Here is a 16008-nt window from a genome sequence, read left to right on the forward strand (position 1 = left end):
CTCTTCCCCTCTGGGGCAGCCAGATGGAGCAAGGAAAGCCCAGGCATTGGAGTAGTGTGCTCCAGGCAAGTCCCTGGGCCTCTCTCATCATAAAATGTGTAAAATGAGAACTCACTGTCAGGGCTATTATGCAGATTAGGACCACGTCTATAAAGCACACAGCCAAGAACATGGCCCATGGTGGAGAGCAGAGCCGAGCTCTTATTCTTTCTTTTCCTCATACTTTGGTAGTGCTACTCCTCCCTGCCCCTCCCCTTCCAATATCTATAAATTACTGGTGGGTTGCTAAGGGGTGGGTCAGGTATTGGCAGCTTATTTGTTCCTAGTTCTGGGAAAGGACAGCAGAAGACAATTGTGACCGTAAAAACTCCCCTCACCTTTGTGACTAACTGAATTAGTGCCCGTCACCTTGTATCAATGACTCAAAGACTGCAGTTTTCCTCCATAAAGCAAGATAGGGATTTCCCACACTCATCTAAAGCATGGTTCCCTGTTCCTCCTATTGATTTTCTTTTCTTCTTTTTTCTTTTTTTTTTTTTTATTACCAAGAGCACTACTTGGTAAAATCCTATCCTAGAGGTATCAGTCACTTAACATCTTTGAAGGCCCATGTGTATCTGTGGTCTAGTTTGAACATCACAGTGACCCAATGAGGATGTTAGGGAAGTGTCATTACCTTCATAAGAGAGATAAGAAAGCAGATAACAAGGGATTATCTAATTTTGTTTTGTAGGGGGAGCGGGAGGGTGTGCCTTCTACTGGTTCACCACCCTGGGCTGCTTACTCGAAGCTGCCCACCAGCTTCAGTTACCCTTATTTCTACTGGGCCTGATGGCTCAAATGGTAAAGAAGCTGTCTGCAATGCGGCAGACCTGGATTCGATCCCTGGGTCAGGAAGAGTCCCTGGAGAAGGGGCTGGCAACCCACTCCAGTATTCTTGCCTGGGAAATCCCATGGACAGAGGAGTCTGGTGGGCTGCAGTCCACTGGGTTGCAAAGAGTCGGACATGACTGACTTAACACTTTCACTTTATCCCTACTCACATAGATGCCGGCCTGGATGGAGGTCTCCACCCCTGTGCACTCAATTGTGACTTCTGGCTTGCTGCCCAGCAGGCCTTCCACTTTCTTGGCTATTTCCTGAGGGCTCTCATTGGAGATCTGGAGGATGAAATCAGCCCCGACTTCCTTGGCTTTAGACAACCGAGAGGCTGACAGATCTACAGTTGAACAAAAGTTTCTTTCAAACTAAGAAACTGGACGGTGGATTAGGGAGCAAAAATGAAGATGCAGATTCTGATGGCAAGGAAGCTCTGTGTAGTGGTGTGGCTGAGCCCAACACATACATTCTCTGAACACACACACCCTCACACACAATCTCTCGATAACTTCTCAAATATGCACACCCTTCTATATCCCCATATACCCCCATACCTACCACATAGCTCTCCACAGCTACACATACACTCTCTTACCTCCTCACACAAAACACACAGTGACACCCTTCTGCACCCCATTCCCTTAAAATATCCACAACAACCCACACAGCACACAACTCTACACATTCACCCACACACTCTCAGATACGTTACACACATACATACACACCTCTCACAGATGCCTTCTCCACACACATACACACAGCTTCAGTTTACACCACACTGCTCCACACTCACACACACATATGTTGTCAGATAACCTCTCCTCACACATACACACTCATGTCTCTCGCTCACATCACATATCTCAAACATAAACATCTTCTTATAAACATATCACACACCCAACTAACTTCACATCACATACACACTCACACATCACACACACACACACACATACACACCCCCTCTGAGTTTGGTCAAACAAGGGCTGAGTCTCTTCTTAGGATCCAATGGGCAGTATAAGTATCTGAGGTTCACATATAAAGAGCCAGGTTCTTTTCTCTGCAGTAGCCACCCTCTCCCAGAAGCTTCAAAAGAGTCTCCTCCTGAGCCCTGACTTGGTCATCCCCCGGAACCCAGAAGAAAAGAGCAGGAGCCTCTCTAAAAACCCAGTACTCCAGGAAGGAAACAGGTTTCATGCCCCTGCCTCAAAACTGTAGGCCCAGCTGCTCCCACCTTAAGAAGATTTAGAAAGAAGAAAAGCTTATCAGTGGTTTTCTTAAGAAAAACTTACCAGTCACCACCACTTGAGCTGCACCCATTGCCTTGGCTGCAAGCAAATTAACCAGTCCAATTGGCCCTAAAAAAAAGAGCAAACAGACTTTTGAAATATCAAACACCACCTCTCCCCCTTGTCCAGGCCAGGGACAGGAACTGTATCTCTAGCATCTCTGCTCCAGTCCCTGATGTACAGTGAGACCTTAACAACTCCTTGTTGAGTGGATGAGTAAATGGACACATGAGTGCTTGTTCTCTACCTGGAACCTGCTCCCAGTGCTGGGCTCCTGTTCTCTTGCCCCCCCAGCCGCCTTTTCAGAACCCCTCATGTCTCCCCAGGGTGAGACGTACCCTTTAATGTGCCCACTGAGGAGCCCCTGTCAGGATGTCCTAGGTTGGCTTTCCCGTTTTGGTGTTCTAGGTTTAACACAAAAACCAGATCACAAATAAAGTTATGCAGAATACCTCTGAGGCTCTGCTTTTTGGACACTCCAAAAGTGAGTTAGTGAGTTTGCCCAGGAAGCAAAACACTGAGAAATAAGCAACAAACGGGTTAAGTAAACTACAGCAGGATACTATACAGTTATTAAAGAGAGGAATTCCCTGGAGGTCCAACTGTTAGGCCTCTGTGCTTTCTCTGCCAATGGCATGGGTCTGATCACTGGTCAACAACCTAAGATCCCACAAGCCATGTGGTGTGGCAAAAATACATATATATACATATATATATATATATATATGTATATATATGTCATCTAACTCTTATCTATTGACATAGAAAAATGTTCATAATATATTAATGTTTTTGTAGGTAAAATTAAGCATGATCATCTAGAATGATCTCATGAATAAAACAAAAAAAAACAAAACTGAAAGATTCTACATCAAATTCTTACCAATGGTCCTCTCAGGCTGATGACGCCATCAGTGAATTTTTGTGTGTGTTTGTTCACATGTGTGCAGGCATGGTATGGATAATTTAATTTCTTTTTCTAAGGCAAAAATGTATTACTTAAGCAGATTAAAAAGAAAAAATCTGTCGCCTGGATCCTACAGTCTGCTTGGCTCATTGAGGCACATCTGTTCGACACCCATCACCCCTCATAGGAAGCCCTGCAGTCACTTATTTGGCCCTGCCAAAGAAAACCAGTCACAAAGTGTCTAAGGATTAACTCAAAATGGATTAATGACTTGAACATAAGACCTGAAACCCTAAAACTCCTAAAAGAAAACATAGGTAGCAAGCATCTTGACATCAGTCTTGATGAGTTTTTGGATTTGACAGCAAAAACAATGGTAGTAAAAGCAAAAATAAACAAAGTGGGGAATTCCCTGGCAGTCCAGTGGTTAGGACTCCATGTTTTCACTGCCAAGGGCCCAGGTTCAGTCTTTGATCAGGGAACTAAGATACTGCAAGCTGCATGGTGTGGCAAAAAAAATGAAAATAAAAAATAAACAACTGGGACCATATCAAACTAAAAAACTTCTGCATAACAAAGGAAACATCAACAAAATGAAAAGAGCAACTTGTTGAGTAGGAGAAAAATATTGGCAAATCATATATTTGATACAGGTATTAATCTCCAAAAATATAAAGAACTTACCCAACTTAACAGCAGAAAAACAATCCAATTTAAAAATGGGCAGAGAATATGACTAGAATGTTTCCAAAGAATATATACAGATGGGCAACATAAATATGAAAAGATGCTCAACATCAAAAATCAGAGAAATTCAAATCAATATTACAAAGAGATATCCCTGCACATCTGTCAGCATAGCTTTTATCAAAAACACAACAAGTAACAGGTGTCAGGGGGAATATGGAGAAGAGGAAAACCTTATGCATTTGTTGGTTGGGAATGTAAACCAGTCCAAACACTATGGAAAAACAGTATGGAGATTAAATTAAAAATAGAACTTCCATGTGATCTGACAATTCTACTTCTGCTCAGAAGTGGAATTTTATCCAAAGAAAACAAAAGCACTAACTCAAAATGTATCTCTACTCCCATAACCACTGCAGTATTATTTATAACAGCCAAGACATGGAAACCATCTAAGTGTTCATCAGTGGATGAACAGACAGAGAAAATGTGGTGTACACACACACACACACACACACAATGGGACATTATTCAGCCATAAAAACCCTGAGCTCATAGTTATGGAGACTAGACTGGATGGCCAGAGGTAGTGGTGGCAGTGAAGAAATGGATGAAGAGGGTCAAAAGGTACAAACTTTCAGTTACAAAATAAATAAGTCCTGGTTATCGAATGTACAGCATGGTGACTATACTTAATAATACTGTATTGCATTATATGAAAGCTGTTAAAAGAACATATTTTAAAGTTCTCATCATGAGAAAAAATTTTATAACTATATGTGGTGATAGATGTTGACTAGACTTATTGTGGTGATCATTTTGCAATATACACAAATATTAAAACCATTATATTACACACCTGAGACTAATAAAATGTTATACATCAGTTAAACCTCAATAATTAAAAAAAAAAGTCTACACTAGATCACACTCACAAGGAGTGAAGAATGTTTTTGTAGGGTCACCTGAAGCAGTTAGAAGCCTAGATGATTCAATCTGAGGTTGCCAGGTTTGTTCAGCTGGGTGGAAGCCGAGGAGGAAGAAGGAGCTAGCTGTAAGCCTATGTGGACAGAGTGCTGGCTCCCCATGGGTTGGGACTCACTCCTGCTGGTCCTAAGTAGTAGCCATCTCATTCTTGAAAGACCAGGATACCAGTTCTCTGGGATGATCTGAAAGCTCCAAAAGATACCCTTCCCTTTAATCCCAAAAATATTTCCCTAGTTTCCTGTCAAGGGTTGAAAAATAATCCCAAATTGCACTCTTTGAAGGAATGGCATACTTTAATCCTCCCTAACCAGAGAGATTCAAGAATCTATTTCAGCCCTTGGAGTAGGGAGGAGATGGCAGAGGGGTCTCACATTCCCCTTTAATGAACTCATAACCACAGTGGTATCTGTTTCTTACCAGCTCCACACACAAGGACTTTGTTCCCCAGGGTGACTCCAGCTCGCCGGCAGGCATGGATCCCCACAGACAGTGGCTCAATCAGGGCCCCTTCCTCAAAGGTGACATTGTCAGGAAGCCTGAGGAGTCATTCAACATACTCAGTGCCTCTAGGTTAACAATAATAACAATAGCTAATATTTACTGAGCTTTTATTTATATGCTGAGCAAAAGTGCAAAGCAATTTACATATATTCACTCTTATAAACCTTCAGAACAGTTCTGTGTAGACATTATCACTCCCACTTTACAGACAAGGAAAGCAAGCTTTGGAGGAATGAATGACTTGCTCCAAAAGTTCAAAATCAGGGAGTACTGAGAATCTTAAAGGGTTTAAATTGGAAACCAGGTACATCTGATTCCAGAGCCCATATCATACTGCCTCCCTCTGAAAATGCCATCCAAGATAAGGTGCAGTGTGGCTGTCTTTAATAAACGAGTTCATTTCACAAGGGTTTAACTTAACCACATCCCAGCATTTCATCTGCTTCTCAAACTTATAGCCTTTCTGGTTTCATTTTAGCAAATAACCCAGACTATCAGCAGCTTTGCAAAACAGTGATTAGAAGCTGACGTCACTCTGTACATCGTCCCCCATATTACATGCTCCAAAAGAACCACATGTGCTAGCAGCAGCTGCCTGGCTGTCTCTGGACTGGTTAAGATGGGAAAGGGCCTGTCTCCACATAGCAGATTAAATGCTGTGTCACCTTCGTCACTGGGTTCTTGGCTTTCACTTCCCTGTCTACTGGCATCTTGACCCTTTTCACCATACCACTGATGAAGACAGCAAATATTTGCATAATGCTTTACAGATTAGAGAGCTTTCTCCTCCATTATCTCATTTAATCCTTAGCATGACCTTGTCAAGCAGGAAGGGCAGGCTTTGTTAGTTTTTTCTTTTTTTGGCAGCTTGCAGGATCTTGGTTCCCCATGCATTCTTAGTTGCTCAGTAGTGTCTGACTCTTTGTGACCCCATGGACTGTAGCCCACCAAGCTCCGCTGTCCATAAGATTTTTCAGGCAAGAATACTGGAGGGGTTGCCATCCTCCAGGGGATCTTCCAGACCCAGGGACTGAATCCGAGTCTCCTGTGTCTCCTCCATTGCAGGTGGATTCTTTACCCACTGAGCCACTGGCTGTGAACAGGCATTAAACCCAGGCCTTCAGCAGTGAAAGCCTAACCACTGGACTGCCAGGGAATTCCAGGGCAGGCTTTGTTTTTTATTCTACAGAAGCAGAACTGACTGAAGCCATGAAATTAAAAGACGCTTACTCCTTGGAAGAAAAGTTATGACCAACCTAGACAGCATATTAAAAAGCAGAGACATTACTTCGCCAACAAAGGTCCATCTAGTCAAAGTTATGATTTTCCAGTAGTCATGTATGGATGTGAGAGTTGGACCATAAAGAAAGCTGAGTGCCAAAGAACTGATGTTTTTGACCTGTGGTGTTGGAGAAGACTCTTGAGAGTCCCTTGGACTGCAAGGAGATCCAACCAGTCTATCCTAAAGGAAATCAGCCCTAAATATTCATTGGAAGGACTGATGTTGAAACTGAAACTCCAATGCTTTGGCCACCTGATGCGAAGAACTGACTCATTGGAAAAGATTGAAGGCAGGAGGAGAAGGGGACGACAGCAGATGAGATGACTGGATGGCATCACCAACTCAATGGACATGAGTTTGAAAAAACTCCGGGAGTTAGTGATGGACAGGGAGGTCTGGCGTGCTGCAGTCCCTGGGCTCCCGAAGAGTCGGACACTACTGAGCGACTGAATTGAACTGAGCAGAACTGAAGCCAGAAGACATTAAAAGACCTGCTCCAGATTACAAGCCTAGTGAGCAAGAAAGGAAGAACTTGAATCCAGATCTCCTGATTTCATATTCCCTGCCTGTCCCACAGCAGCTGCCTTTTGGCACAAGCAGTTTTGTAGTTAACTTTTGCTAGTTCCTCACTGCCCAGTACTTATTCAATGCTCCCAAAACCTCCACATGCAAGAACATGAAATCCCTCAAATTCCAAAAAGAAATAAGTGGAAGCCAAAGCATGGGCTCATCTCCATGATCCTTCTGTTCACAACCCTCCACAAGATAAATAACAAGGTCTACATTTGGCCTGACTGGTGCTCACAACCCCTTCTTTCTCCCCTCCCCTCTGCTTCTCTTACACCATTTCCCCCACCCCAATCCATTCTGCTCTGATTGTTGTCATCATCCCTCTACCCGCTGAATCTACCCCATCAATTCAATATTAAGGAAAAAACTCTGAAGAGAAATATTGACTTGCAAACTCTCTCAAAGACCCCAAGTCACACACACAACTCTCTCCAACAGTCCTGCCTCATCACATCTGGGCCTCGCTCAAAGCTGGTACTGGGACTAAAGTGAGCGTAGCCTGTGGTCAGGAACTGTGTGCTCTTCTCATCCTCACTCTAACTTCCCTGTGACATAAGAATACCAAGGGGAGGGGCTTCCCTGGTGGTCCAGTGGTTAAGAATCCGCCTTGCAATACAAGGGACACTGGTTCGATCCCTCGTCCAGGAAGATCTCACATCCCTCGGAGCGGCTAAGCCTGTGAACTACAACTACTGAGCCTGAGCTCTAGGGCCCATGATTCGCAAATATTGAGCCCACCAGGCCACAACTACTGTGCTCCACAACAAGAAAAGCCACTGCAACTAGAAGCCCACACCTGGAAACTGGCGAGTAGCTCCCACTTCCAACAACTAGACAAAGCCCATGCACAGTAACAAAGACTCAACGCAGCCAACTGAAAAAAAAAAAAAAAACCCATAGAGAAATGGGATTGGAGATGGAGATGAGAAAGGATTATCCTGTGGGAGATTATTCCACTGACAAGGGAGATGTTGCCTTATCACACACAGTCAGAGCCAGAGTCCTGGGAGCAGCCCTTTTCACAGACCTGGGAAGAGCAGCTGGTCCTCCTTCCCCAGCCTTATTCACTGAAAGCTGAGGGAAAGGGGATGAGTTCCTTCCCAACTCCAACTGTTCATGATTTTCTAAACACCAGAGGAGAGTGGAAAAGTTGGCTTAAAGCTCAACATTCAGAAAACGAAGATCATGGCATCTGGTCCCATCACTGCATGGGAAATAGATGGGGAAACAGTGGAAACAGTGTCAGACTTTATTTTGGGGGGCTCCAAAATCACTGCAGATGGTGACTGTAGCCATGAAATTAAAAGACGCTTACTCCTTGGAAGAAAAGTTATGACCAACCTAGACAGCATATTAAAAAGCAGAGACATTACTTTGCCGACTAAGGTCCGTCTAGTCAAAGTTATGATTTTCCAGTAGTCATGTATGGATGTGAGAGTTGGACCATAAAGAAAGCTGAGTGCCAAAGAACTGATGCTTTTGACCTGTGGTGTTGGAGAAGACTCTTGAGAGTCTCTTGGACTGCAAGAAGATCCAACCAGTCCATCCTAAAGAAAATCAGTCCTGAATATTCATTGGAAGGACTGATGTTGAAGCTGAAACTCCAATACTTTGGCTACCTGATGTGAAGAGCTGACTCATTTGAAAAGATCTTGATTCTGGGAAAGACTGAAGGTGGGAGGAGAAGGGGACGAAAGAGGATGAGTTGGTTGGATGGCATCACCGACTCAATGGACATGAGTTTTAAAATGTCTGGGAATTGTTGATGGACAGGGAAGCCTGGCGTGCTGCGGTCCCTGGGGTCGCAAAGAGCTAGACATGACTGAGCGAATGAACTGAACTGAAACACCAGAAAATGACAAGGCAACTTGGAGGTTTTCACAATGGGATTCAGGGAATAGGCAAAGGTTAAAGAATGATCAAAAAGCCAAGGGGGAAGCAGGAAGATAGAAAATAAGGTGGGTAGGAAAATAAAGAAGCTGTGGTGGTGTGCAAATCCGCACAAAGAGAAACAAGAGAAGAGGGTGTGGACCCAGGGCTAGGCTGGGGACACAGACGAAAAGTACCCTTGGAGAGGAAGAGACGTGGGGGTAGTGTGTCCCCTCAAGGCCCTCCACAGCCCTCCCATTGCCATTGCCAACCAGGACACTTTCTTCCCCACCTCTCCCTACAACGCCTGCTCCCCATTCCCAGTGCAAGTCTCCTTTTCAGGCCTATCCTGGTACCATCCCCCAGACATAAGGCCACAGCTATGACGCAGTCATGGCACTGTTTACTGAGCTCCTATTATGTGCCAGACCTCGTGTTGAGTACCTGATATGCTTTTCCCATTGAATTAATGCACTAAAATGTATTAATTCTATGCATTTCATCATATCGATGCTATTATTTCCATTTCACCATCTAGAAGATTGAGATTACAAAGTTTAACTTGCCCCAGGTCACACAGTTGGCAAATAGCAGAGATCAGTGGTTAGTCTCAAGCTTTATCACTATGCTCTTCTGCCTTCCACGAAAATCTTGTTGGGCACCTTGACTTGGAAAGGGCCCAGGAAAGGTGGGCTGGTTTAAGAACCACTTGCTCAAAGGCAGACTCTGCCCTTGTAATTTGTTCCCTCCTCGAGTGCCAACTTAAACTCATGAGGTCCCTGGCCTGTGACTCCTCTCAAGGCTTCCAGTAGGTACTAGAAAACTCAGATCTGTCAGACTGCCCCTGTGACGAGTGCCTGGGCTCCACTGGACAAGCCCCATCTTGGCCAAAAGAGCCACCGCTGGGGCCAGGCTGGGGTGCGGAGAACGCGCCTGGCCGGTTGAGAAGGAAAGCAGCACACCAGCATCCCAGAGCCCCATGGCCAGGCCCGTGCAGAGACATAGCACTCTGTTTCTGCCAGACATAAGTTCCCCAATCACTTTGAAAGCTGAACTAGGATAGTGAGGACAGGGCAAGAGCCTGAGAATCACAGCCACCCTGTCTGGACTTCTAGCTCTGTTCTGGGGCCAAGCTAATCAGCCTTCTCCCGCCTCTGCTAATTCTCACATAATCCTGGGGTCCACCTCACCATCACTCTTATGGAAGTCAAATAAGCCATGCAGAGAACTTCATAGCACAAGGCCAGGCAGGTAATAACGATCATTGTGTCTTTACACACATGGTTGTATTTAACCTCCGGGTGGTTAAAGAGACTGAAGTGAAGAAGGTTCATTTCCACAAAGTCACTCACTAGGAGTGAGTGGATCCAGGATCCCAAAGGTCATGCCCTGTGGCTCTATGCCACAGTAGTTGCTAAGGTTCCTACTGTTACAAGATATCTCTGTTATAGCTGCAGTGGAAACCAATAACAGAGGACAATCCCAATAAGTCACCTCCAAGATGGCTGGAGAGGAGTGACCGACTTCAGCAATAATTTTCTATTATTGCTCTACTTGAGGGAAAGTTAGACTGAACGACTAAATCTAAGCATTGAGGGTCAGTCCTAGCCCTAGTCAGGTGACCTGTCTTCAATGCATCCAAGAAAGGCAGGCCTGCCGAGAGAATGCTTAATGTCTGGAATTATGAGCGCAAAAGAAGGAACAAACCACTACGGGAAACTAGAAGAAAGAACACCAAAAAACAGCAGGGAAGAGGTCCCAGGTGCCGTGGCTGGGCCCTGGGCACTGACTTGTAGCAGAAGTTAGCATTGTGCTTGTAGAACCGGCAGAGGTTCCCATCATCGGGGGGCGTGGCACAGAAGAAGATGGTAGGTGACAGATTGTATCGGCCAATCTTGCAGAACTCATCGGTTTCTCGAGGAGCACCAGGCTCGATGGCAACACGATCACCTGGAGGAAAACAAACATACACACAAACAAACAGAGGGGCAGAGATGCTGTTAAGAGTCACGTGCTCACAGGTAGATGCCAGCAGGGGGATCTGGCCGAATGAGCCTCCCTCCCCACTGGGGACCCAGGGTAGTCCAGGAAAGCCCAGCCTGTTAGTGTCTCCAAAGCAAATACCAAAAGCAGCACACACACTCTGGAAGAAAATGAACAACAGTCCACTTCTCCACAGGATAGTTTGGCCTGCCTGCCCTTTTTTCAACTCTTGGGATAAGTCCTCCAGTTCCATAGCTACCTCCCAGCTTAGGAAACACAACTAGTCCCAAGAAGCCAGGTTTTGTTCCCATCTCAAACTGCTGCAAAAGAGGTAGCTAGCGTGTGGAATTTGCAGTTTTTTCTTCCCTGTTTTGATAACATGCTGACAGGAGCCATAGCGATGACACATCTTGTGTCCAGTCTCCTAGACAATAACTGATTCCTGCTTAGTAGAACCACTAAGGCAAATGACCCGTAGAGGCTCCAGACTCCACATCAGAGAAACGCTAAGGCTTGTGAACAGCCGGCTCTACTGTACTTCTACTCCCTGCCTCACTACGTCCACTTTGAAACCCAGCCTTAGACTGGCTCTTCTAACTTCTTAGTATGAAAAATTTCTAACATACAACAAAGTCATAGGACATACCCCATGAGTTGAAAAACATACAGCAAAGTTGAAAGAACTGTATGATGAACACCCAGATGTTCCCTACTTACTTCTTCAATTAACATTTAGCTACATTGATTTTATCACATATCCACCCCATCTCTCTCTCTCTCTTCCACCCATCAATCCACCTTCTTTTCTAATGCATTTCAAAGTAGGCTGCACATACAAGTACATATCACTCAGCTTGATATCATTAAACTGCAGCTTGCATATCATAACTACAGTTCAATACTTGTTTATGGTATCTTGTCAAGGTAAAATTTAGATGCTGACAAAATGCAGACACGTACGTACCTAGCTTCTTCAGAGCTAGTGGATCCCTTCTGGTGCAGCCAGGCTCAGACGGCCTGGTAACTAACACAGGATGACACCTCCTGAGAACTCTCTCCTTCCCAGAGAGAATCTGTTGTTTCCAGGCTATGAGGCGGTCCCACCAGGAAAAGAAGGTTAAAGCCACAGCTGGTTGTTCCAAGACAGCTTGGATTTAATTCACTGCATTTGGGAACATCACAATCTGCTGTAGCTGAGAATTCCTCCTGAATTAAGCAAATTCCCAGGTAGCTCAGTGATAAAGAATCTACCTGCCAAGTAGACTTGGACTCAATCCCTGGATCAGGAAGATCCTCTAAAGAAGGGAATGACAACCCACTCTAGCATTCTTGCCTGGAAAATCCCATGGACAGAGGAGCCTGGCAGGCTACAGTCCATGGAATCAAAGTCAGATACAACTTAGTGACTAAACTATAGCAACAAAAAAATACTGATGGTTTCCAAGCCATCCAATAAAATCAATTCTGCATGGAAGGCCCTGGTTCTCAGCATGTAGAGATATTCTGTGGTTCCTGTGGCTGCAACATCTTCCCCTCCTGGCTTATTTCTTACTTGTCTTCAGGTGTTGAATTAATTGTCTCTTCCTCCGATGAGCCCGGGTTCTGGAGAATAGTATACACTGATCACACCCTGTATTCTCTGCTGCCCTCAACACAATTTTGATTAATTAACTGTCTGTCCTAGTCGCCTTCCCCTGTGCAAGATCCAAGTATGTAGAGATTGAGACTGTCTCATTCACTGCTGTGTCCCCAGTGTTTACCAGAGGCCTGGCCCTGAAAAATCACACAGAAATATATGTGCTGAATGAATAAACAAATCCATTGGCAAAAGGGCTTTGCTGACCTGGTTGTAGGTGCCTGACCAATGATCCCACTTTTACAACTGTTCCTGAAGCTTCATGCCCCAGCACCATTGGCTTTTTCACAACAAAATCTCCAATTCGACCGTGCTGCCAGTAATGGACATCTGAGCCACAAATTCCAACAGAATGCATCTTCAGAAGCACCTCTGATAAGAGAAAGGAGAAGGAGAAAACAAGTGAGGAAGGGAAGGACCCCTCTATCTCTCTGAGGTGTTTTTCCTCTGGACAAATGAGAGGGTTTGTTTTCAAGGTCAGGTATAAAACAGATCACAGAGAAAAACAAGCTAAAAAGCAGCTTGACTAAGTCTTACAAGGCAAGAAAGCTTGGCAAGAAACCAAACAGCAAAATAACTGCATGTGAGGGCTAATTCTGTGCATCAGCTTGGCTTGGCTATGGTGCCCAGCTGTTTGGTCAAACGCTAGATGTTGCTGGGAAGTTACTTTTTAGATGTGATTAACATTTAAGCACATCCATGTTCACTGCAGTATTATTTACAATAGTCAAGTTATGGAAACAATCTAAGTGTCCATTGATGGAGGAATGGACAAAGAAAATGTGGCATTATATATACAATGGAATATTATTTGGCCATTAAAAAAGGAAATCTTGCCATCTGCAACAACATGAATGGACCTTGAGGGCATTATGCTAAGTGAAATAAGTCAGAGAAAGATAAATACCATATGATTTCACTTACATGCAGAATCTAAAACCAAAACAAAACTCTACGAAACTCACAGATACAGAAAATGGATTGGTGGTTGCCAGAGGCAAGGAGTGGAAGGTGGGTGAAATGGGCGAAGAGGGTCAAAGGGAACAAACTTCTCCTTATAAAATAAATATTAATAAGTCTGGGGAGGCCTGTACAGAACGGTGACTATATTTATAATACTGTGTTGCATATTTCAAAGTTGCTGAGAGAAAAGATCTTAAAACTGTACAATAGCTATTTGCGACGACAGATGTTAACTAGACATTGTGGTGTCACTCACAGTATATACAGATATCAAATCATCATGTTCACCTGAAGCTAATATAATGCTATGTGTAAATTATATAATACTTTAATAAAACAAACATTTAAACCAGTATATTTTGAGTAAAGCAGATTATGCTCTACAATGTGGATAAACCTTCTCCAATCAATTGAAGGCCTTAAAAAATTCTGAGGTTTCCTGAAGGAGATGGAATTCTCCTCAAGACTTACCTGAATTTTCAGCCTGCTGGTTATCCCTACCGATTTCAGACTAGGCAGCTCCTCTGTCTCTGTTTTTCTATGTATAATAAAGCTAATATAAATATAAATAATAATGTCTCTCAGTTCTATTTCCCTGGAGAACTCTAATACACCAAATAAAAGGTATTAGTAGGAAGAAGTGTGTCAACCATGTAAGAGGAAAAAAAACAAACTGTTTTTTTAGGAGATAACTGTTTCCAGACAATTAATATGCTATGCTTGATTCTTGAGTTTCCCAGGTGGTGCCTCAGTGATAAAGAACTCGCCTGCCAATTTGGAGATGCAGATGTGGGTTTGATCTCTGCGCTGGGAAGATCCCCTGGAATAGGAAATGGCAACCCACTCCAATATTCTTGCCTAGGAAATCCCATGGACAGAGGAGCCTGGTGGGCTACAGTCCATGGGGTTGCAAAGAGTCCAACACAACTTAGCGACTGAGCATGCCTGCCTGATTCTTATCTATCGTGAGAAGGAGGTTGGTACGATTCAGGCTTGGCAATACTTTGTGTGCTATCAGGCTGAGTTCTTCATGCTTGTTTTGCTCAAAAGTGCAGCTTTAATTTAAACCATCCAAAGATTTTAACTGGCATTTCTCCTTCACAGGTTTGAATATAGTGAGATTTGGTGATATTGTTGTTGTCAGTCTTCCAAGTTTAAAACGATTGAACTGTGCCCCTTTGCTGAAATAAATCCTAAAGGATTACTGGCCTAGTGTGACTGAGTTTACCACATTACAAAGTATCTCCCTGAGAAAAAGCTCTGCCCTAGAAAGACAAAGAAACCAGAGCTGTGCTCTGCACTCGGATGTCTTACACACTACCCTGTCACAAACCATGGGAGATCCACCAGGTGTGACTCTGTAGAAACTTCCTCATCCTTGGTGAACAGAGTAAGAAGTGGCAGGGCACATCCTGAGATCAAAGGTAGGGAAAAGTCATTTGAGTCATTAAAATTATCTTGGAGTTTCCTCTCTTGAAGTTACCAGTTTATAACATGAGATTACATTTGAGATGCTAGAACGCTAGCTGAAATTTACCATCATTTCCCTTTTCAACTCAAGGGTGGCAAGGGATAAGAAAGTGAGAGCAGAATGCTGCAGAGAGAAACTGAAAAGGATCCTTTGGGTCCAGAACAACCCTTTTCTTTCTTTTATTTTAGCCACCTCTGGAATCCACACCAACTTTTCAGAGCACAATGAACTGCCCTTTCACTTCTCTGAATATCATATCTCAGTAGATACACTTGAGCCTTAAATATACATTACTTAACATCGATAGAAACAGCTATTATTTGTCTTCTTATTGCTATAAATCAGTAACCCAATTGATGTTTGAGTAACAAAACTCCAGAGCCTCCAGGAAAGCTGCCTTCAGTCTGATGTTCACACAGAAGCTACAGTTCTGGGGTGAGGCAGGGAAGCATGCACCCAACTCATCAAGGACAGAAAGAGACCCGAGTGGCTGGGTATGGGATGAGTGATCTATAGACACTTTGCCCCTTGCCACCTGCCTCACTTCCTGCTGTGGGACCCCAGGGCTGAAAGGAATTGGGAAACTGTCAGTTGGAAGCTGCCACAGCTAGGAGGGTGGCATGACTTCCTCAGGTAGAGATATCACCCTGGGAAATGTGCGGGTCAGCTCGGCTGGGCAGGTTTGGCCAGAAGGAATGGAGCAAAGGTGGCAGGAACCCTGGCCCAGTGTGCTCAGCCACTTTCTGCTCCTGTTTGATTAGGGTAGTAGGGAAGGGCTCCGTGCAGCTCCTCCCACTCCCACTGGAGAGAACGGCCTGGTCTTTGGAGACTGTCCTGGACGTTCCCTTTTGTATTTACAAGATTACGATCTATAGACTCACGCCTTTCCAAAGTTTGGGTTAGCGTTAGGACATGATCTGGCCACCCAAATGGCAGTTTATAGAGGAGAGAGTAACCTAATTCAGTCATTAGTTCAAAAGA

The 16008-nt window shown here is 44.1% G+C and overlaps 1 protein-coding gene across 1 annotated transcript in view; it reads right to left on the bottom strand.

The window, feature by feature from the left end:
- The window catches only part of SORD (sorbitol dehydrogenase), a 31701-nt gene that overhangs the window by 4924 nt on the left and 10769 nt on the right, over window positions 1–16008 (bottom strand). Inside the window, exons 3-7 of the mRNA XM_004010651.6 lie at window positions 12801–12965; window positions 10765–10924; window positions 5170–5288; window positions 2175–2240; window positions 1044–1219 (exon numbers count right to left, since the gene is read on the bottom strand). Coding sequence (XP_004010700.1) covers window positions 1044–1219; window positions 2175–2240; window positions 5170–5288; window positions 10765–10924; window positions 12801–12965 — 686 coding nt within the window. The remainder of the gene's footprint in view (window positions 1–1043; window positions 1220–2174; window positions 2241–5169; window positions 5289–10764; window positions 10925–12800; window positions 12966–16008) is intronic.

The sequence above is a fragment of the Ovis aries genome, chromosome 7 (assembly GCF_016772045.2).
Source record: "Ovis aries strain OAR_USU_Benz2616 breed Rambouillet chromosome 7, ARS-UI_Ramb_v3.0, whole genome shotgun sequence".
In the NCBI taxonomy this organism is placed as follows: Eukaryota; Metazoa; Chordata; class Mammalia; order Artiodactyla; family Bovidae; genus Ovis; species Ovis aries.